The 24,473-nt window shown below is 41.8% G+C and overlaps 1 protein-coding gene and 1 pseudogene across 5 annotated transcripts in view; both read right to left on the bottom strand.

Annotated features, from left to right (window-relative positions):
* SPECC1L (sperm antigen with calponin homology and coiled-coil domains 1 like) overlaps positions 1-24,473 on the bottom strand; it is a 182,920-nt gene that overhangs the window by 60,104 nt on the left and 98,343 nt on the right. For all 5 annotated transcript variants that reach the window (XM_053589821.1, XM_053589822.1, XM_053589819.1 and 2 more), the window contains 3 exons: positions 22,049-22,212; positions 10,621-10,712; positions 3,411-3,501 (listed from right to left, as the gene is read on the bottom strand). In XM_053589821.1, coding sequence (XP_053445796.1) covers positions 3,411-3,501; positions 10,621-10,712; positions 22,049-22,212 — 347 coding nt within the window. The remainder of the gene's footprint in view (positions 1-3,410; positions 3,502-10,620; positions 10,713-22,048; positions 22,213-24,473) is intronic.
* LOC128585241 (uncharacterized) lies at positions 5,381-5,509 on the bottom strand (annotated as a pseudogene).

Genomic DNA, 24,473 nt, shown 5'->3' on the forward strand with positions numbered 1-24,473 from the left:
GGGCGTTGTGGCAGGCGCCTGCAATTCCAGCTACTCAGGAGGCTGAAGCAAGAGAATCGCCTAAGCCCAGGAGTTGGAGGTAACTATGAGCTGTGACGCTATAGCTGTCTACAGAGGGCGATAAAGTGAGACTGTGTCTCTATTTAAAAAAACAGTTGAGAGAGAAGTAACAATTTTAACAAATACTGCTATGCACGCAGAAGCATACTAATTACAACTTGCTTTGTGAAAAGCAAATATAGCAAAATGCTGAGGTATTTAGGTACTGAGTATCTGGCTATTCACTGCACAATTTTTCAAGTTCTATATATGTTTTAACATTTTCATCATAATATGTTGGAAAAAACAGAAGCCTAGATATACTGTTTTTTATCAGGACAAATATCAAGAACCACAAGGAATAGACAGAAAAAGAGGTTTAAAAAAAAAAAAAACAACAACAAAACCTTAGAAGTTAATAGATACCCATATGGTCACAAAGCAGCAGTCCCCAGGCTTTTTGATACCAGGGACCGGTCTTGTGGAAGACAATTTTTCCATGGCCTGGGGGACAGGGGAGATGGTTTCATTACAGCTTCAATCACCAGGCAGCAGGTCCTCTTCAGGAGCACGCAGCCCACTCCCTGCTCCTCTGAGAATCCAATGCTGCTGCTTATCTGAGAGCAGGCAGAGCCCAGGCAGTGATGTGAGCGGTGGGAGGCGGCGCTTGTGAACAGGAGAAGCCCCACTGACCCACCTGCCGCTCACCTCCTGCCGTGCAGCCTGTTCCTAAGAGGCCATGGACCAATGGACCAGCACTGGCCCACTGCCTGGGTGTTGGGGACCACGGCTGTAAAGCACAGCAGGGTAAGATTTCTATCTCAGTTTATCCTGGGTAGGGCCAGCTCTAAAGCTGAGGCAGAATCTGGTTATATCTAAACTTTGGAGGAAAAAAAAATTCTGTGAAATTTTAAAAACTAAACAGAAAGCTTTTTCTTTTCTCTGAGGTATGTAAGTACCTTTTCTCTGAGGTATTTAGGTACTGAGTATCTGGCTATTCACTGCACAATTTTTCAAGTTCTATATATGTTTTAATATGTTTTAACATTTTCTTCTTCTTTTTTTTTTTTTTTGGCCGGGGCTGGGCTTGAACCCGCCACCTCCGGCATATGGGACCGGCGCCCTACCCGTTGAGCCACACGCGCCGCCCTTAACATTTTCTTAATGTTAAAACTTAAGAATGACGAGATGATAATTTGTAACCTAGGTTTGATGTCCTAACTTTGTCTCACATTTATGGTATGTATCTTTAACATAGCGATATTTTTTCAATATCAAATTTTAAGAAGTAATTTTACATCTCAAGCCTCAAATAATGCAGTTTAGACAGATAATACAGACTATGACTGTACTTGGACTAACCAGCTCCCTGAGACAGGGGCGCATCTGAGCTGAAAGACCTGGTAACAGAGAAACACTGACTCCCAGACCATCCTTGCTGAGTCCTCAGCTGCCCACGCCTGCCAGCTGAGGTGTGTGCAGACCACTCTGGACTCAGGCGGTCACTGTCAAGTGGGGATTGTGAAGACCTTCCCAACTACTGTGTCCAGAAGAGTACAGTAGCAGGTCTATACTCTTCTGCTTAGGATGCGATGCTAATTCACACACTGTCTACAGACTCACGGGGCTGTACCAGTCACGAACCTAGTCATTTAATCCAGCTGCCAACAGTGCCAACAACACGGTGCTCCATCAGCCCACGGATAGCAAGGTTGCTTAGGTCTGGAGCACTTTCCTGCAATTGACACCAAGGCGGGATGCAAAATATAATAGACCAAAACCCATACCTATTATAGAATACCTAACTGGATAAAAGAGCCCAACAAATCTTCTTATTTAAATGTAAGCAAAACAAGAGGCAGCACCTTTTAAAAATTTAGTAATGAGCCACTGAAACTTTTTTTTTTTTTTTGTAGAGACAGGGTTTCACTTTATAGCCCTTGGTAGAGTGCCGTGGCATCATGCAGCTCACAGCAACCTCCAACTCCTGGGCTTAAGCGATTCTCTTGCCTCAGCCTCCCGAGTAGCTGGGACTACAGGCGTGAGCCACTGAAACTTTTAAAATGAAAGCTATAGAATTCTTGATTTACATCAAGGTAGAGACAATCAAGAAAGAAAAGGGCCAAGGAAGGGGAAGGGAGGGGGGAGGTTTTGGTGGAGGGAGGGTAATGGGTGGGGCCACATCTATGGTGCATCTTAGAATGGGTACAGGTGATTGCACTAATGTACACAGCTATGATTTAACAATAAAAAAAAAAAAAGAAAAAAAAGCAGCTCAAGAGAGTTTGGGTAGCCTCCTCCTTTCTTATCATGGTGGCTTTTTACGGCCACAAATTATTTACTTGTTTTAATTTGGTAAGTGGTTGCTTTCTCTAATGTCTGTTTAAGATATAAGATCGCTTATCAGATAAAAATTCCCTCAGCGTGTTTTTCTCTCTCTCTTACAATTGCAGTGTTTCAGTATCAGGCCCCGTTCAGTCAGAGAATGAGCCCAGAATTAACCAGACTGGGAGCACACACCACGTACCCCGCACATTTGATACAGCACCAGATGATAAAATGAGAGTGCCAGGAACAGCCTCTCAATGCGTTCAGCCTTCTAGAATCCTGGCCCACAGACCTTCCCTACCACAAAAGCCAAGGTAATAGAAATGATTAAGTGGTAATCTGCCCAACTGCCCAAATTTGCCCCTTCCTACGAGTCACTTGGGGTGCTTATGAAAGTGGAATTTCCAACCTCCCTTTCCTAGATAGTCCATGTCAGTACTTCTAAGGGGAAGCCCAGGATACCATATTTTAACAAGCAACTTGGGTAAGTTTGAGAAACACTGCTGGTGCTCGTTTTCCCTGGCAAACCTCACCCTGCTCTGACCAGATCTTGAAAGGCAGGAGACACAGGTTGTGCTGCTGGCTCTATCACAGAGCTGTGTGAAGACCAGCAAGTCTTTCCCACGGGCCCCAAGGAGTTGCTGGACCTTGCCTTCTGGAGTCTCAGCTCCCTCTTATGACAACATACGGCACAGAGGTCCGGGGTGTGGAGTTGGGTGTCAGGGACCCTGTCTGTTAAGTATGTTAACCTGAGTGATTCAAGTCCTTGAAGCCTCATTTCTGTAACTGTAAAATGGGGATGACAGTAACACTTATGCTAGCAGGGACTGTGAAAACAGTCTCATGAGAGTTGTAGAGAAAGATGCACTTACTATTTCCCCCCTTGCAACTTAGACATATTATTAGTAAGCTTCCAAAACAAAGGTATACCAGATTCACTGAAATAACATGAAAAGCAAAGAAAACAATTTAGTTTGCCAAAGAAGCCAGAAAGATTCACAAGTTGACAAAAAATGTGAAATGCTGTGACATGATGTCTGTACCTTGAACAGGGATCTCCCCATAGTTAGGTCGCTTATCTGACAGGGATGTCAGGGGTTTAGATGTTGAGATTGGTCCACTTATGGAATGTCTCTGAAATCATAAGATAAAACAGTATCAAAGTTAGGTTAAATCTAGTGTTGGGATTTACAAAGAAAGTAAATATTACACTGAGTAAATTTTTAGTTATAAATTTGCATTAATTCCTTCCGTACTGCTATAGTAAGGCTGTAACATGCACATGTGTGTGCACAGACATTCTCTCTCTGCAGACGTAAAATGTGATCAATATGCTTTCTAAAAATTTAAACTTATTATTATGAGATGACTGGAGATTCATAAGCAGTTGTAAGCAGTAATACTGAGAAATGCTTTACCCAGCTTGCCCGATGTTGACACCCTGTGATCAGCAGGAGACTATCACAACCAGGTCGCTGACGCTGGCAGTCAAGGCAGAGGATACATCCATCACCACCAGGACCCCTCTGTGGCCTTGTACAGCCACTCCCACCTTCCCTCCCTGAGCCTGTATCACTGACCCCTGGTAAGCACTGGTGTTAAAATATCACATATCAGATTCACCAACTATAAAAACCATGCTCCAGGGACGGTGCCTGTGGCTCAAAGGAGTAGGGCGCCAGCACTGTATGCCAGAGGTGGTGGGTTCAAACCCAGCCCCGGCCAAAAAAACAAAACAAAACAAAAAAACCATGCTCCAGGCCAGGCATGGTGGCTGACACCTGCAATCCTAGCACTGTGGGAGGCCAAAGCAGGTAGACTGCTTGAGCACAGGAGTTTGAGATCAGCCTGAGCCAACAGCAAGACCCTCTTCCCTACTAAAAACAGAAACTTAGCCGGGCACTGTGATGGGTGCCTGTCATCCCAGCTACTCAGGAGGCTGAGGCAAAAGGTTCACTTGTGCCTGGGAGTTTGAGGTTGTTGTGAGCTATGATGCCACAGCACTCTACCCAGGACAACAGTGAGACTCTGTCTCAAATAAATAAAATAAATGAACATATAAAATAAAAGCCTGCTCCAAACTGAAATCAGGTGTGCTCCTATTGCAGTTGTACAGGCCATTCATGCCCTGTCTCTAAGGAGATCTCAATACCGTCACCAGCCCTAACTCCTTAGCACAGCTGCCCCCGTGTGCCTGGCATCTCAACCCAGCACAGGCGACAGCTTTGTCACCGGCTTCCTCATCGCCACAGATCCAGAAGTACACACACAAGGACTCAAAGCCCTCTTGCCACCTCTACATACCGCTCAAGTACACACGCTCCTTCCTTTCTGCCCCACGGACCAGGCTACTTGTCTGTGCTCTTTCTCATGCTCCATTCTCTCTGCTTTCCCCCAGCCCTGCTGATCTGGCCAACTTCTAACCACTCTTGTCATACTCCCAGCAAATATGTGCGAGGAGTCCATCTTCTCCACATCCATGCTTGGTATCATGAGCCTTTTAAATTCTGGCCCTTCTGAAGGGCGTGGAGAGAGAGCTCACTGTGCATTCAATTTCCATTTCCCTGATGACTAATGACATTGAGCATGTTTTCATGTGCTTATCAGCCATTCGTATAGAGTCTCTTGGGAAGGGTCTTTTGGGATCTTTTAACCATTACTTACTGGGCTGGCATCCTCCTATTGAGATACAGTGCACTTTTTCTCAGACGAGTGTATTGTAAATACACCCTCCCCAGACCTCAGCTCGCCTTCACATTTGCTTAAGGTCTTGCAGAAAGTTTAAAACAATTTTTTTGTTTATATTTTGCATTTTGGTCAGATTTTCATTCATTGTGGTCTTAGGCATGAATATGACTTATCAATGCCCATTTACGGCAGCAACAAGAACAAGACCATAAAAATAAAACGATTCTGTGCAGGTATGTTCCCTGTGCTTAGCTACCCGTCTCTGAGAGTCGGAAGTGATTATGTGCCGCATTCCTGGGCCCTTCCAGGGAGAGGGAGAGCTGTCCGTTGTTTCTTCCAAATGAAACATTCTCTGCTGAGATTCCAAACAGCCAAGAGACCACAGGAAGACAGTCGTTTAGGCCTGTTCGAAACCAACAGCTAGAGCATAACTGCAGGTCTTCAGTCAGAGCATCAGAAAGCTTTAAATTTGTCAATTTGCCATTATGACCTATGCTTTCTTACATCCTATATAAGAAATCTTTGTATTCTTAAAGGTCGAAATATTTTCTCTCATGTTCTTATCTAAAAGTTTTATAGGCTAGGCATGATGGCTCCCATCTGTAATCACAGAACTTTGGGAGGCAGAGATGGGAGGATCACTTAAGACAGAACTTCATGACCAGCCTAGCCAATAGTGCAAGATCCCTTGTCCACAAAAATAATTCTTTTAATTAGCTAGGCATAGTTGCATACACCGTAGGCATAGCTACTTCCAAGGCTGAGGCTAAATAAATATATAAGTTTTATAGTTTCAGCTTTTACATCTAGACCTATGGTCAATTTCAATTTTTTGTGTATGCCATGAGGTAAGGGTTGAAGGTTTTTTTCTCCCCATTTGTTTATCTAGCTATTTCAGAACATTTCTTGAAAATTCCTTCCCTATCCCACTAAATTACCTTGGCATCAAGGTAACCGCTGCCGATCAAGTGACTGACTTCTGAATGGTTTTTATCTGTCCCACTGATCTAATGTCTTCATTGACAACAGGCGTCAGCACCATGCTGTCTTGGTCACTCTAACGTATAATAAGTGCTGGAATCAGGGAGCATAAGTTCTCCAAATTGGCTCTTTTTTTCTCCTCGATGCTCTGGACATTCAGGAAAGTTTGCACTTCCATATACACTTATCTTGTCCATGTCTACCCAAAGAGCACTAGGATTTTAACTAGGATTTTATGTTGAATCTATAGATTAATTTGAAGGAGATCTGCAAGATATTCACAGTATTAAGGCTTCTAATCCATAAATATGGTATTTCTTTTAATTTATTTTTTTTAAGATTTCCCAGGAATATTTTCATACTTTCCATTGCACGGGTTTTGTACACATTTCATTAAATTTACTGCTCAGTATTTCCAATTGTTTATGCTGAAACATACATGTAGAAAAATAAATGATTTTTGTACAGTGACACTGTATCATACTGCGAAGCTGTTCAACTCGAGAAGGCGTTTTTGTGGACCCCTTTGGATTTTCTACATATATGATCATGTTATCTGAAAGTAATGACAGTTTCACTTCCTCCGATCTATATCCCTTTCTTTTCCTTTTCTCTCTTATTATTTGTGTATTTACTTTTAAAATTTTATTTACTTTATTTTTGCCTTACTTTCCAGAGCAAGAGCTCCAGCACAGCGTTGAGCACAGCAGTGGTAATAGTAAGAACCGCTGCCTCCTGGCTCCTAATTCTGCAGAGAGTGCATTCAGCCTCTGCACAAAGCACGCTGTCAGCTGTAGGCTTTCCATAGATCCCCTTGATCAGGCTGAGGAAATTCCTTTCTATTTCTAGTTCACTGAAGAGGTTTTATTATGAATGGATGTGAAATTTTGTCAAATATTTTTCTACAGATAGATACTAAGATTAGTGTTTTTTTCCTCCTTTATTCCTTTCTTTTCGTTTGTTTTTTTAGACATTCTCACTTCGTTGCCCTCGGTAGAGTGCTGTGGTGTCACAGCTCACAGCAACCTCCAACTCCTAGACTTAAGCAATTCTCCTGCCTCAGCCTCCCAAGTAGGTGGGACTACAGGTGCCCGCTACAACGCCCGGCTATTTTTTGTTACAGTTTGGCCAGGGCCAGATTTGAACCCACCACCCTGGGTATATGGGGCCAGCGCCCTACCCACTGGGCCACAGACACCACCTTTCCTCCTTTGTTCTGTTGAGGTAAATTTTACCCCTGCATCTCTGGGATACACCATATTTAATAATGGTGGGTTATCGTTTTTATATATTGATGGACTCAATTTGCTAATATATTCTTTTAAGCCCGCATTTATAATCATAAGGAATATTAGTTATCAGTTTTCTTTTTTGGGATGTTTTTGCTTATGCTATCAGGTAATGCTGGCTTCATAAAATGAACTAGAAAGAAGTCTTTCTCTTCTCTTTTCTGAAAGACTTTGCACAGGATTTCTTCCACAAAGGTTTGATTAAATTCACCAGTAAAACTCCCTGGGCCTGGGCTTTTCTTTGTGGGAATGCTTTTTATTGTGAAATAATTATGGATTCATAGGAAGTTGCAAAGATTACAGAGCAGTCTCACCTACACTTCATGTATTTTCTTCCAAAGGTCTGCAAATGATAAATTCCCTTAGCTTTTATCTATCTAACAAATTTTAATTTTTTTTTTTTTTTTCAGACAGTCTCACTCTGTCACCCTGGGTAGAGTGCTGCAGCATGACAACATAGCAACTTCAAACTCTAAAATGATCTTGCTTCAGTTTTTCTATTTTTAGTAGAGACGGGGGTCTCACTCTTGCTCAGGCTGGTCTTTTTTTTTTTTTTGAGACAGAGCCTCAAACTGTCACCCTGGGTAGAGTGCTATGGCATCACAGCTCACAGTAATCTCCAACTCCTGGGCTCAAGCGATTCTCCTGCCTCCACCTCCCAGGTAGCTGGGACTACAAGCGCCTGCTACAATGCCCGGCTATTTTTTTTTTTTTTGGTTGTAGCCATCATTGTTGTTTGGTGGGCCCTGGCTGGATTCAAACCCGCCAGCTCAGGTGTATGTGGCTGGCGCCTTAGCTGCTTGAGCCACAGGCGCCAAGCCTCAGGCTGGTCTTGAACTCCTGAGGTCAGGCAATGCCCCTGCCTTGGCCTCCCAGAGTGCTAGGATTACAGTTGTGAGCCACCACGCCCAGCCAACAAATTTTGATTTTACTGTTTTTTTTGTATGTTTGTTTTGAGGATACAGAATTCTTTTCTATTTTTTCTTTAAAGATAAACACATTTTATTTATTTATTTGAGACAGATCCTCAAGCTGTCCCCCTGCGTAGAGTGCCGTGGCATCACAGCTCATAGCAACCTCCAACTCCTGGGGTCAAGCAAATCACCTGCCTCTGCTTCCCAAGCAGTTGGTACTACAGGTGCCGGCCACACCACTGGGCTATTTTTTGGTTGCAGCCATTGTTGTTTGATGGGCCCGGGCTGGAGTCGAACTCATCAGCTCAGGTGTATGTGGCTGGCGCCGTAGCCGCTTGAGCCACAGGCACTGAGCCAAGGATACAGAACTCTTAAGTTGTTTTTCTTTCAGCATTAAAAATGCCATTCCATTCTCCTTGACTTGCATTGCTTCTAACTAAAATTCTGGTCCTTCTTACCCAGCTGTCCTTAAGAGCTTTTTAAATCATCACTGGTTTTCCAGCAGTGCCCTGCAGTAGAGATTGGTGGGGGGTGTTTATGCTTCTCTTGTTTTAGATTACTTTCTTGAATCTGTGAATATGTAATTTCTATCAGATCTGGATAAATTTCAGCTATTTCTTTAAACACAACCTCCCTCACCTGCTGTGACCCTTTTTTTAATTGGACTCAAATTTTGGGCATGGAAGACCCCTTGATTCTCTCACAAGTTCATCTCCCCCATTCTTTTCTTATCTCTACTGCCACGTCCTTGGATGCACTGAGCTTCCCTCTGTTGTCTTCCTTATCTTCCGCTTCTCGCGTCGTCTGTGCGTGTTTTCCTTTACATACTAGAGCACGGACAGCACGTCAGCATCCCGTGTGCTACTCCCACCATTTCTATCCCTTGCAGATCTCTCTCTCGATAGACTTTTCTCATGATTACAGGTCACGCTGTCCTGCTTCTTTATTGTCCAACAACTTTTTAATGTATGCCAGACTCTGTACTTTTCATTATTGAGTCTTATATTTTGTTGTATTCCTTTAAAAATTATTACATTATTCTGGAGGTAAGTAACTTGCTATATTAGTTATCTATGCTACATGACAAATTTCCTCAAAACTTTAGTGGCATAAAACAATAAACATTCCTGATTTCATAGTTTCTATGGGTCAGAAAGCTCAGCTGGGTGCCTTTGGCTCAAGGTCTCATGGGGAGGCAATCAAGCTGCCAGCAGGCCCGTGTGTGAGTATGTGGAGGAAAACTGGAGGAAGATCTGCCTCCAAGCTCATCTATGTGCTCTCTAAAAGCCTCAGGAGCTCTGCCTCCAAGCTCGTGTATGTGGGCCTCTCCACAGGGTTGGCTCACACATAGCAACTGGGCTCCCCCAGAGGGATCTCAGAGACAGCAACAGGATTACTCCACATAGAAGCAAATCTTTTCATAACCTCACTTTGGAAGTAACAGCCTTATTCCATCACTCCTGCCATGTTCTATTCACTCCAAGCAAATCACAAAGGCAGCCAACACACAGACTGTGACCCCTAAGAATTGAGGCCCAGGGGGAAGCACTTTATAAGCTGTCGGCCACCATGACTCATGGGTCTCCCTGGTCCTTTTGAATCTCATTTTTTAGGCTGTTTTAGGGCATATCTAGAATAGCATTTAGGGGTGAGCCCAGTTGCAAAGCCAATAAAGAACCATTTAGCCAAAAATGTAAGAACTGCTCTTGTAAGCCACTCAGTTTTGAGGTGATGGCAATGCAGCAAAGTGAGACATGCAAACTCCGTATCCTGCTGAGAGGCGCTCAGTGGGGCGTCTTCTCTCACGCCAGACGGCCTGGGTCTGAAGCCCACGGTGTGAGCCTCAGCAAGTCGCTGGGCCTTCCTGGGCCAGTTTCCACCCACGAGAAGCAGGCACAGGAGATGGGCACGCTCCCACTCTGGCCACAGGTTAGGGCACACGACACACCTTTTGGGGGCAGGAAATGTTAAGAGGCACTCTACCTAACAAATGCAAACGTTTGTTCTCTGTACCCTCAAATTAACCTGAAATAACAATTAAAAAATCAAATACATAATTTTAATACATCTCTAATACCCAATAGAGTTGTATTAAAGGAGTTAACACTGTAAGCATTTGGAACAGTTTAGAGCGCACAGTAAGTTTCATTTGTTATTATCTATTACTAGCATTCGAGTTTTTCGGAAGAATAATACAATTTATATCTATGTAATTTATCTCAGTTGAGGATACTCACATATTTTAAGAAACAAATCCCGAATATAACCCTCATGCAGCAGTCATTTGCCTACCTGATAAACATGTAAACGTAGAAGAAATCTACTTAGCTTTCAGATCCTTAGGCCCCAGGAACCTTCCGTGGTCCCAGGCACGCACCTACCTGCATAGGGGATACAGCTGCTGCAGGAGGAGTTTTCATAGGACTTGGACTCAGAGGTGTTCGAGGAATTGCAGTTGCAGCAGGATTTGGAACTACAGAAACAACAAACAAGTAAGCAAATAATGAATGCATCATTACAGTGGAGGCTTTCTGAACTGGTCTCCACTTAAGGATTCACCAGATTAATCAATATTCTTTTTTTCTGAGACAGAATCTCACTCTGTCATCCTGGATAGAGTGCCTTGACATCATAGCTGACAGCAATCTCAACTCTTAGGCTCAAGAGATCCTCTTGCCTCAGCCTCCCAAGTAGCTAAAACTACAGGCAACCCTTCTGCCACACATAGCTAGTGTTTCTATTTTTAGTAGAGAGGGGGTCTTGCTATTGCTCAGGCTGGTCTTGAACTCCTGAGCTCAAGCAGATCACCCATCTCGGCCTCCCAGACTGCTGGGATTACAGGCATGAGGATTACACTGCTCCTGGATTTTTATTTCTTTTATTATTTTTTTGGTGCTCGGGATTCATTGAGGATACAAAGAATTAGGTTACACTGATTGCATTTGTTACATAAAGTCCCTCTTATGATTTTTTTTTGTTTGTTTTTTTGTCGTTGGGAATTCATTGAGGGTACAAAGAACCAGGTTATATTGTTTGCATTTGTTAGGTAAAGTCCCTCTTATAATTGTGCCTGGTCCCCAAGAGGTGTGCCATACACTGTGACTCCCAATCCCCCTCCTTTCCCCTTACCCCTCCCCTTCAATCCCCCACCCCGCCTCGTATCAGCGGTCTACTGCCTTCATATTAGAACTGAGTGTAATGGATTCTTGCTTCTCCATTCTTGTGATGCTTTGCTAAGAACAATGTGTTCCCTTCCATCCAGGTAAATACAAAAGATGTAACATCTCTATCTTTTTTAATGGCAAAATAATATTCCATGGTGTAGCAGGGGTCCTCAATCTGCGGTCCACGGGCCACATAAGGTGGTGTGATTGTATTTGTTCCTGTTTTTTTACTTCAAAATAAGATATGTGCAGTGTGCATAGGAATTTGTTCATAGTTTGTTTGTTTTTTTTAAACTATAGTCCGGCCCTCCAATGGTCTGAGGGACAGTGAACTGGCCCCGTTTAAAAAGTTTGAGGACCTGGGGCGGCACCTGTGGCTCAAGGAGTAGGGCACCAGCCCCATATGCCAGAGGTGGTGGGTTCAAACCCAGGCCCTGGCCAAAAACTGCAAAAAAAAAAAAAAGTTTGAGGACCCCTGGTAGAGGAATGGACACCATGCTTGCAAAGCACATTTATTGATTCTTATCACATTAAAAGGAAACGCTGAGAACAGCACAGTCTCCTGGCAAGCCTAGAGACGTTTTGTGACTTGGGGGCAATCCCCCAAGGAACTCAGTGTTCCAGAATGAGATAAGATTGGTCACTCACCAGTAAGCATGTGTTAAACACTGATGCTTGGTACTTCTTCATGGGGGTTGTGGGGAAAGAACACGTGAGGAAAGAGCACATGGCCATCCTTAGCACGCAGCCCTCCTCTGTCATTACCTTAACTCTCCACACCTGTTGTGTATGACCTTAATAAACAGCCACTGCACAGGGGGCTCTGGGCTACCCTGCACTTAAGGTTAGCCCGCCTCCCGCAAGCTTGTACTTCTAATCCATGTCACGCCTGCTTCCTTCCTGAGCGTGACTGAGACCAGGGCCGTAGGGGTCATGTCACCATGGTATACATACACCACAGCTTGCTAATCCATTCCTGGGTTCGTGGGCATTTAGGGTATTTCCACATTTTGGCAAATGTAAATTGAGCTGCCATGTCCAGTGCAAATATCTAGTGCAAATGTCCTTATGATAAAAGGATATCTTTTTTCTTCTGGGTAAATGGGTTTCTTCTGGGTAATAGGATTGCAGGATCAAATGCGAGGTCCAATTTAAGTTTTTTGAGGATTCTCCATACTTCCTTCCAAAAAAGCTGTATTACTTTACAGTCCCACCAGCCGTGTAAAAGTGTTGCCTTCTCTCCACATGCATGCCAGCACCTGCAGCTTTGAGACTGTGTCATGTGGGCCATTCTCACTGGGGTTAGGTGGTATCTCAGGGTAGTTCAGATTTGCATTTCTCTGATGATTAGGGACGATGAGCATTTCCTCATATGTTTGTTAGCCATTCATCTGTGGATCTATTCATGTCTCTTGCCCAGTGATCTATGGGATTGTTGGGTCTTTTTTTGTTGACTAATTTGAGTTCTCTACAGATCCTAGTTATTAGGCTTTTGTCTGATTCATAATAGGCAATACCTTTTCCCATTCAGAAGGTTGTCTGTTTGCTGTGGTTGTTTTTTCCTTAGCTGTACAGAAGCTGTTCAGTTTAATTAAGTCTCATTTGTTTATTTTTGTTGTTGTTGCAATTGCCACAGAAATCTTCACAAAATCTTTGCCCAGATCAATAACTTCAAGGGTTTTCCCTACACTTTCCTCAAGGATTTTTATTGTTTCATGCCTTAGATTTAAATCTTTTATTCATCTTGAATCAATTTTTGTAAGTGGTAAGAGGTGTGACTCCCGTTTCAGTCTTTTACATATGGTTATCCAGTTCGCCCAGGACCACTTATTGAGTAGGGATTATTTTCCCCAGAGTAAGTCCTTGTTTAGTTCATCAAAGATCAGGTGGCTGTAAGAGGTTAGTTTCATCTCGTGGTTTTCTATTCAGTTCCAAATGTCGACGTGTCTACTTTTGTGCCAATATTATGCTGTTTTGATATTGTGGACTTGTAGTATAGCCAAAGTCTGACAGGGTGATACCAACGACTGTTTTTATTACTAAGAATTGCCTTAGGTATACATGGTTTCTTCTGGCTCCATACAAAATGAAAGAATTATTTTTTCCAAATCTTGGAAGTATGATGTTGGTATTTTAATGGGAATTGCACTGACTCTCTAGATTGCTTTGGGTAGTACAGGCGTTTTCACAATGTTGTTCTTCCCAGCCATGAGCATGGTATGTTCTTCCATTTGTTGATTTCTTCTATTTGTTTTCTTAAGGTTTCATAATTTTCTTTGTAGAGGTTCTTTACCTCTTTTGTTATGTATATTCCTAGCTATTTCTTTTTCTTTTTTCGAAGCTACTGTCAGTTGTGTCCTTGATTAGCTTCTCATCTTGGCTGTTATTGCCATATACTAGGCTACTGATTTGTGGGCATTGATTTTATATCCTGAGACACTGCTGTATTTTTTGATCACTTTCAGGAGTCTTGTGGTTTAGTCTTCAGAGTTCTCTAAGTATAAGATCATGTCGTCAGCAAAAGTGAGAGTCTGACTCCTCTGCCCCCATTTGGAGGCCCTTTATGTCCTTCTCTCACCTGACTGTATTGGCTCGAACTTCCAGCACTATGTTGAATAGCAATGGAAACAGAGGGCAACCTTGTCTGGTTCCAGTTCTAAGGGGAAAAGCTTTCAGTTTTACTCCATTCAGTACAGCATTAGTTGTGGGTTTGTCATAGACAGCTTCAATCTAAGATTAAGAAAAGTGCCACCTATGTCTGTATTTTTAAGTGTTCTATATAGAAAAGGATGCTGAGGCGGCACCCATAGTTCAGCTGGTAGGTTGCCGGCCACATATACCGAAGCTGGCAGGTTTGAACCCAGCTGGGCCTGCTAGAACAACAATGACAGCTGCAGCAACAACAACAAAGCCAGGCCTTGTAGCGGATACCTGTAATCCCAGGTACTTGGGAGGCTGAGGCAAGAGAATTGCTTAGCCCAAGAGTTTGAGGTTGCTGTGAGCTGTGATGCCATAGCACTCTACCCAGGGTGATAGTTTGAGACTCTGTCCCAAAAAAAGAAAGAAAAGAAAAGAAAGAAGGATGCTGAATTTTATCGAATGCTTTCTCTCCATCTATTGAGAGGATCACACGGTCTTTGTTTTTGCTTCTGTTGATAGGGTGAATCATATTTATGGACTTGTGCGTGTAACACCAGCCTTGCATCCCTGAGATGAAACCTACTTCATCACGATGAATGATTTGTCTAATGTGTAGCTGTAATCTATTGGCTAGGATTTTATTGAGAATTTTTGCATCTATATTCATTAGTGAGATTGGTCTGAAATTCTCCTTTTTTTAGTTGGGTCTTTTCATGGTTTTGGTATCAGGGTGATGTTTGCTTCATAGAACATGTTGGGGAAGAGTCCTTCCTTCTCAATTTTTTGGAATAATTTCTGCAGTACAGGTATCAGCACTTTTTGAGGGTTTGATAGAATTCTGATGTGATGCCATCTTGACCAGGCATTTCTTTGTTGGGAGATTTTTTTGTTTCTTTGATCTCAGTTCTTAAAATTGGTTTGTTCAAGAGATCTATTTCTTTTTCTTCTTTTCTTTTTCCCCCCCTTGAGACAGAATCTCAAGCTGTCGCCCTGGCGTCACAGCTCATAGCAACCTCAAACTCTTGGGCTTAAGTGATTCTCTTCCCTCAGCTTCCCACGTAGCTGGGACTACAGGTACCTGCCACAATGCCCGGCTATTTTTTGGTTGTAGTTGTCATTGTTGTTTGGCAGGCCCTGGCTGGATTCGAACCCACCAGCTCTGGTGTATGTGGCTGGCGCCCGAGATGCTTGAGCTACAGGCACTGAGCCGAGATCTATTTCTTCTTGATTAAGTCTAGGGAGAGGATGGGATTCCAGGTATTGATCCATTTCCTCCACATTGTGAAATTTCTGGACACAGAGCTTCCTGTAGTACTCAGAGGTGATCTCTTGTATCACTGTAGCGTCTGTTGTTACTTCCCCTTTATTGTTTCTGATTAAGGTTATTAGAGATTTTACTTTTCTGTTTCCAGTTAATCTGCCCAAAGGTTTGTCAATTTTACATATTTTTTTTTAAAAACCAACTTTTTGTTTTGTTAATTTTCTGAATGATGCTTTTGTTTTCAATTTCAGTAATCTCTGATGTGATTCTGATTATTCCTTTTCTTCTTCTGGGTTTGGAATTAGACTGTTCTTCTTTTCCCAGTTCCATAGGATGGTTCGTGAGTTTCTGTTGATGTTTTCTCCTTCTGTTTTTTGAATGTAGGCAGCTAATATGATGCATTTCCTTCGTAAGACTGCAAGACTGCTTTTACTGTATCCCACCAGTTTGGGTAACTTGTGTCTTCATTGTTGCTGTGGTTGAGGAATTTAACAATTTCCTCTTTTATCTCTTCCTGAACCCCACTGTTATTCAGCATAAGGTTGTTTAATTTCCAAGTCTTTGTGTAGAGATGAACGTTTTTGTTGGAGTTGAGTTCCGTCTTTCTTGCCTTGTGGTCTGAGAAGACACAAGGTATAATTTCTATTCTTTTAAATTTTGCTAAGATTTGATTTGTAGACTAGGATGTGGTCTGTTTTGGAGTATGTTTCATGGGCTGACAAGAAAATTTATATTCTTTAGCTTTGGGATGCTGTGTTCTGCATATGTCTATCAATCCCATTTGTTCTGGGGTCACATTTAATTCCTTGGCATCTTTGTTTAGTTTCTGTTTAGAGGATCGGTCCAGTTCTGTGAGAGGGATGTTAAAGTCCCCAGCTATTATGGTGTTATGGGATATTATATTGCTCAAACCACATTCAAGGCCTGTTTCATAAATCTGAAAACATTTAAGTTGGGTGCATAAGTATTTAAAATTGAAATGTCTTCTAGTTGTACTGTTCCTTTGCCCAGAATGAAGTGTCCATCTTTGTCTTTCTTAACTTTAGTTGCTTTAAATCTGCTTGTATCTGACAATAAGATTGCAACTCCTCCTTTCCTCTGATTTCCATTTGCTTGAAAATACTGTTTTCAACCCATTAACCCTGAGTCTTGATTTGTCCCTCAAAGCTAGGTGTGTCTCCTTGTTGTTAGGGATGGCTTATACTTTGTTTTTTTTTTTTTTTGGTGACTTTTGGCCGGGGCTGGGTTTGAACCCACCACCTCCGGCATATGGGACTGGCGCCCTACTCCTTGAGCCACAGGCGCCGCCCAGCTTATACTTTTTTATCCAATCAGCCAGCCTGTGCTTCTTCGGCCCATTGACATTTATTGAGAGAATTGTTAAGCGTGGTGGTGTTGTATTCATATTTTGTGAAAGTCCCTTGTGTAGTTTTATCTTTTGTACCATTGTGGAAGCTAAGTTTTGTCCTTTAGCTTCTAGGTGTTTACTTTACTAGTGGTCCAGTGTGGTGGTTAGTGTTGAGAATAGGCTAAGTATTTCCCCTAGAGCTGGTCTTGTGGTGAATTTCCTCAGTGTTTGTATATCTACAAAAGATTTGATTTCTCCATCAATTTTGAAGCTTTGTTTAGCAGGATACAGAATTCTGGGCTGTAAAATGTTTTGTTTAAGAATGTTGAAGGTAGATGACCATGCTTCTGTCTTGGAAGGTTTCAGCTGAAATGTCTGCTATCATCCTAATGGCTTTGCCCCTGTAGATGAGATGGCACTTACTCCTGGCTGCTTGCAGAATTTTCTCTTTCATCTTGACTTTGGATTGGTTCATTACAATGTGTTTTAGAGGAGCTCTGAGTTGGGATGACCTGGGGTTCAATATCCAGCTGAAAGGGGTATGTTGGGGTCTTTAGTAATACTTGGGAAGTTGTCATGTATGTCTCTAATAGGGCTTCCATTCCTTTCAGACAACCTTCTTCCCCTTCAGGGAGCCCCATTATTCATGTTTGAATGCTTCATGGAGTCTCGTAGTTCCCTAAGCACCTATTCAGCTCTCTCTCTCCTTTTCTACTTCTTTAACTACCTGTGTTAACTCAAACACTTTATTCTCTGGCTCTGAGGTTCTTTCTTCTCCATCATCTAACCTATTTTGGATACTTTCTACAGCATCTTTACATTCCCTGATTGTCTCCTTCATTTCCTTAAGCTCTGCCAGGACCTTTCTATATTCTATGTATCTCTTATCCAACTTTTGGTTTTGTATTTCCATTTTATCACCCATTCCTTTTATTGTCTGGATCATCCATATTTTAAATTCTCTTTCTGTCAAGTCCATTAATTCTTTATTAACTCTTTATAGGTGGATCTTCTGCAGTAGCCACCACATGGTCCCTTGAGGGAGTTCCTCTGTTTTGGTTTCTCATGTTGCCCGAATTTTTCTGCTGGTTCCTTGCCCTCCCTTTTCCTCCTCACTGCCTCCTTTATTTCAAACAGAAGTCTTTGCTGTTAATGACAATATATTGCAATATGTCCCCAGGACACCAGGTAGCACTGTGGGTTTTTTAGGCGACAGAGCACAGCAGCAATCTCTATGGTCCTTATTCCAAACTCAGTTGTCTTTTGTGATAGCCTCATTGTTTCCTCAGCATTCAGACCCTGGTGGGGTTGGAATTTTAAAGCTCACAAGGATCATTCAGGGGCAGATCTCACAGTACCCCTGACTCCAGTTCCCATGGGGTGTGGGAGTCCCTCAGACTGCCCCAAGAGTGGAGTTCTGATCCCGGCAGATGGAATTAAGATGGCTGTGCTTTAGGCCGCTCCTTAGACCCTCTCACAACCTTCCCACAATGGCAGCCCCTGGCCACCGAGACCTTCTCAGTATGGCTGCCTCACCAGCCACCAAACCTATGGCAAGTCCACTCCAAGCAGCATTCAGATCTGGTTGCTGTATACTGTTTGAGTCTGCATGCTCTTCAAAGCTTTCCACTCAATGCAGAGCTTCCCCCAACAACTGAAAACTCCAGAAAGGCTTCCTACCATCCCAGACCTCGTGGGTGGCCAGCCAATTGCAACCAGTCACGATCACTTGCCTGAATCATCAGATTTCCACTGCTCCAGATCATATGCTGTATCCATCTCTCCATCTCCTTGCTCTGCTCCCTGAGCTATGACTCTGGGTCAGGTCCCCACCCACTGCACCTTAACCAATATTCTCGAATGCTCCTAGAAACTGTCTTGGCTGATGCCTAACCATTGCTCAACACTCACAGCTGTGCTCCAGCATACAGGTGCTTCTCCTCCCACCAGGTGAAATGTTTGCTTCCCTAGAGTGGTCATGTTTATTTCCAACCCTGGTTATGCTAGTTATTTCATTTTTATTGTTTAATTACATCATGTGGTTAAAGTGCTCCGTGAACCAGTGAAATCTAGGTACGAAACTCCCATGAGGAGTATTTCTATAACTGCATCATGTAAGAAGCTGGGCCTGCGGTAGATGTTTGACACCTGAGTATTAAGGCAGGTATGGTGGCACACACCTGAGTCCCAGCTACTCAGGATGCTGAGGTAAGATGGCTGCATGAGTCTTGGAGTTCAAGACCAAACTGTGTATCGAACAAAAGAATGATGAACTCCTGCTCATCGTTCCTCCTGCAGAGCCTATCACTTCACACCTCTTGCATTTCCAGACTGATATTTAACACAAGAATGCGTAATTATTTGTTTGCATATCATTATCCCTCTCTACACTCAACTGTTGACAAGCCTAACTTATTACGTACTAGGGACCTGGGCATAGCTCAGATTCTGGTAAAAGCTCCATTAAAATGGTTATTCATTTGCAGTTGAACTGAATTAAAAACGAGATACACAAATGAACTCAGGAACATCATTCCATGTGGCAAGCAGTAGCAGATCACTGTGGACCTTTTATGTAGCCAAATATTTATGTTTAGAATTGTTATCTGTAGGTGTATTGTTTTTTATTGAGATAAAATTCACGACCAAGTTAACCATTTTAAAACATACAGCTCAGTTGTATTAGTACCTTCACAACATCGTGCAACCATCACTTCTACTGAGTTCTGAAACATTTTTATCACCCCCAAAAGGTAACTTACGATGTATAAAGCAATCACTCCCCATCCACCCTTTCCCCAAGCCCAGGCAATCACCAACCTGCTTTCTATCTCTATGACTTGACCTAATCTGGCTATTTCATATAAATGGAATCTTACAGTATGTGGCCTGTTGTATCTGGCTTCTTTTAATTAACATAACGTTATAGGTTCATCCATGTCATAGTACATGCCAGTACTTCATTTCTTTCTATGGCTGAATAATATTTCATTGTATGGATATACCACATTTTGTTTATCCATTCATACAATGCATGGGCATGAGTCATTTCCATCACTAAGGTAACTGTGCTGCTACAAACATTTATGTGTAAGTATAGATGTTCCTCAATTAACAAGAAGGTTACGTCTCAATTAACCCATCATAATTAGAAATGCATTTAATACACCCCACTTACTAAACATCATAGCCTAGCCTAGCCTACATTAAATGTGCTCAGAACATTTACATTAGCCTAGAGAGTTGGATAACATTATCTAACATGTAGCCTATTTTATAATAAAGTATTTCATGTAATTCATTGAACACCATACCAAACGTGTATTGCTTTTGCACCATCATCAAGTCAAAAAATTGCTAAGTTAAACTACTGTATTTGTCTGAACATCGGTTTTACAATTCCTTTGACTATGTAACTAGGAGTGTAATTGATCATATAGATACATTTTATTATAAAATAACATTATTTGGCTTTTTAAAAAAGATTAGTATAGAAGCAGTTATATCTTCATCTGCATTACAGTCTGATTTAAGAACATTTTAAGTAGTTGCACATTTTAATTTAGTAGAGTCATTCCCTCAACATTTTATTTTCAAAACACATATATTTTATTTTGTCTTTTTTTTTTTTTAAGCAATAAGGTCTTGCTGTGTTGCCCAGGCTGGACTACAGAGACTGTTCACAGTTGAGATCATCTCACATTTCAAACTCCTAGGCTTAAGAACTCCTCCCACCTCAGCTCTCAAAGAGCTTGAGCTGCTGGCACATGCTCACTTCCCCGACCTGAAGCATATGTACTTTAAAGTCCTCCTTCCAAACCCCATTATACTACCCAGAGACAGCCACCAAAAACAGTTCCAACTGCATCTTTTTTGGATTTTAAATAGAAATACATTAAGCTAGGGCGGCGCCTGTAGCTCAAGGAGTAGGGCACCGGTCCCATATGCCGGAGATGGCGGGTTCAAACCCAGCCCCGGCCAAAAACCACAAAAAAAAAAAAAAAAGAAATACATTAAGCTATCTCTGTACTTTAAATAAACAAAAGAGGATCACACTATATATCTACATGTACCAGTCTGCAACCTGCTCTAAAGGACTGCAGAGCAACTGTTCAGGGGGCACATTTGTACAAAGAACTGTAGGCATATTTTAACATTAGTGCTTCAAGATCAATGTCATCCTTATCAAAAGATGTATAGTTTCATCCCCATCACAACATCAAAAAATTGTAAGTCAGACCATTATAAGTCAGGCACCATCTATATTTGTCCAGATGCCTATGTTTCAATTCTTTTGAGTATATAACTAGTAGTGGAATTGTGACTGTATTAATGGGTCAAAATTGTCTTAATCCTTTTAATAGGCATTTAAATAATAGAGGCTATTTCCTCAAACCCGAGATATTAAAAACTCTGTATATCTGTCTTTATACACTTATGCCAGTGTAAGAACTTCAGTTCCTGTGTATATATCATTTTAAACTGGAAGATATTGTCTAACTGCACTCTAGAATGTCTAAAGCTTACACATGCCTTTTAGTCTGATTTTGTTTTATTTTATTTTGCCCTCAGTAGAGTGTCGTGGCATCATAGCTCACAGCAACCTCAAAACTCTTGGGCTTACGATTCTCTTGCCTGACCCTCCCAAGTAGCTGGGACTACAAGTGCCCGCCACAATGCCTGGCTGTTTTTAGAGATGAGGTCTCACTCTGGCTCAGGCTGGTCTCCAACCTGTGAGCTCAGGCAGTCCACCCACCTTGGCTTCCCAGAGTGCCAGGATTATAGGCATGAGCTACCATGCCCAGCCTTTTAGTCTGATATTAAGTCAAAGAAAACTGATTTGTGTATACTCACAGAATACAGATTATAATAGCCTGCTATAAAGTTTAAAGAATTTCTAGATAAAAATTTATGTGTTAGAATATAATTAATTGTTTTTAAAACTACATCACTTTCCCTTTCTAAAAGCTGAGGAGGTGAGAGATATAAAAAGAGGTGGTCATCTGAAGGTGGGGAGGGCGAGCTGTCCAGGAGATAGACGCCTGAGTGTCAGTGTCAAAGAGGCATCTGGATATACAGCAGTGAGGAGCACGGAGGAAGGAAGAGCTAAAGTTACACATCTGCAGGTTCTTAGGCACAGAGAGGACACTTACAGTCACAGAAATGCATGTGATCTACCCAGGGAGAAAAGACTCTCTGCGTGGAGTTAAGGCACCAGTCTGAGACCAGTACCGCTAAAGACGATAAATCCCAAATCTCCTATTAAACTTCACCTTACGTTAAGTCTAACTCATCGATGTCATATGAAAGTTAATGAGATTCAGAGAGTAGGATGGTAAAGAATATCAGACAGTAAGTAGATGCGGCCACAGTGCAGTGTGTAAGGAACTGATTACCTTGGGAGGCACTGTCAAAGGACTTGATGAGGGTCTTCACAGTCGGGGTTGGCTCTGAAGAAGTCGAGGACCTTCTGCTCAGTCCCATTCCTTGCCTTAAGGCTGCCAAATCTCTCTCCACAGCATTCATATAATTGTAGACACGGCCTCGCTCTTCCTCTTGCCTGAAAACAGCATTAAAATCAGAGCATCTTTACCTATGTACTAAAAAATATACATTTCCCCTCCCAACTAAAAAGCATTAAAAATTATCTTTAAAAAATTGTATCAGTTGAGTTTAGTAAATTACCTGGTCTAATATTCTCATTTGCTTGGTAAATACCAGGAAATGATATTGAAATTTTTATATCAGGTTATGCTAAGCAGGTTAAGTAATCATCAAATTCCATTTCCATCTGAGTAAGTGTAAGGTGAGGACATCAGTAATCAATTAGCAGTAAAATGGGAGGCAGCCTGGCCAGAGATCCTGACTCACTACTGGACTCTCCAGATCCTGTGCTGGCAGGAAGGTCCAACCTTCTGAGGAGTCCGGGGACTCACCAGTACAGGTGAACAATTACAATGGCTCTGGCTAATATGGCACGTTTAGGCGTGTAAAAACAAAGAAGTGTTTTTACCAAAACCCATGCTCTTTAAAAAAAAAAAAAAAAAAAAAAACAAGAAATGGGCAGCGCCTGTGGCTCAAAGGAGTAGGGCACCGGCCCCATATGCTGGAGGTGACAGGTTCAAACCCAGCCCCGGCCAAAAACTGCAAAAAAAAACAAAAAACAACAACAACAACAACAAAAAACAAGAAACCTGCTATAATCTCCAAATAGAAAAAAGGCCTAGACTTATATTATATTAGCAACATGAGTGCCCTAGAAGTTGAGTCTGAAGCATCCTGAGTTATCTGAAAAAAAATCAATTCCACTTCATTTCTGACCCACTCTAGTTCACCGAGTTGACTAAACAAAAGTTTTCACCTGGAATAAGAAGATAATTACAGAGTTTGTACATGTCATGTAACTATCAGGTCTACTTGTAGACAGACAAAAATTAAGCCACTTCTGAGGAAAATTTATCTTTGGTGGCCATTTGGCTCTTGTAAGTAGAGCCTTCTGCCTGAAGATGTACCACAAGACCTCAAGTTCGGGGAGCTGTCACGATTAGACATTTAAATAAGGAATCTGTAATAGTATCTGCAGAATCTGTAATTATCAAACTATTTGGTCTTAGAGCCTTTTTCCACTCCTAAAAATGACCGAAGACTCCAAAAGCTTTTGGTTATATAGGTTATCTTCTACTAAATTAAATCAAAACTAAGGAATACATAATATTTCATTCATCTAAAAATAAAAATGAACCCAAGATTTCTTTTCTTTTTTTTTTGCAGTTTTGGCCGGGGCCGGGCTTGAACCTGCCACCCCTGGTGTATGGGGCCAGTGCCCTTACTCCCTGAGCCACAGGCGCCACTCAAACCCAAGACTTCTTAACATGATTAAGTTTCATTTTGTTTTGTTTTTGAGAGACCGAGTCTCACTGTGCTGCCTGGGCTAGAGTGATATGGTGTGAGCCTACCTCACAGCAACCTCAAACTCCTGGGTTTAAGCAATCCTCCTGCCTAAGCCTCCTGAGTACCTGGAAGTAGGGGGCCTGCCACCACACCCAGCTAAGTTTTCCACTTTTAGTAGAGACAGGTCTTGCTCAAGCTGGTTGCAAACTCCTAAGCTTAAGTGATGCTCCTGCCTCAGCCTCCCAGAGTCCTAAAATGATAGTCATGAGCTACCACACCTAGCCATGATTAACACATTTTTATGAAAAATCACTATTAAACATTTTCCAAAACTAAAAATTAATAAGAAGAGTAACAGTGCTTTACATTTTTTAATTATTTCTTTAACGTCTGACTTAACAAAAGACAGCTAGATTCTCATTTCTTCTCTATTTAATCTACTGAGATGTGAAAAAAGCAGATCTTATATAGATAATGTAGACGGAAAAGACTATAGCCTTTCTAGATTACTGTGGCTATTCATCCTTGATATTACCCCAAAATGCAACGAGTGGCAATAACTTAAAAGTTAGTTTCAGTGTGGAGTCTTAAAGGATATAAATGAACTTTTCCTATTCTGTCCATTAGAATCCATTCAATTTAATCCACTCTGAATGCATGAATGCATCTTTTACCCAACACATGATCATTTAACTGAACATCTTTCACTGGTCAGAAGGAAAGTATTGGCTCACTGAGTTAACACAGATTTTCCAAATGCCTGTCATTATAAAATATATCTTTTTTAAAGGGACATTTGTTAATATACGTATTGCCAATGATCTCATCAGAAAACTCTTTAAATATGAGAAGCTGCCAAGCTCACCAATGACAGACATTTTCCAAAATCCTAACATTCACTTGAAAGCCCACATTTTATCATTGGCAACA

This window comes from Nycticebus coucang, chromosome 4 (genome assembly GCF_027406575.1).
Source record: "Nycticebus coucang isolate mNycCou1 chromosome 4, mNycCou1.pri, whole genome shotgun sequence".
Lineage (NCBI taxonomy): Eukaryota > Metazoa > Chordata > Mammalia > Primates > Lorisidae > Nycticebus > Nycticebus coucang.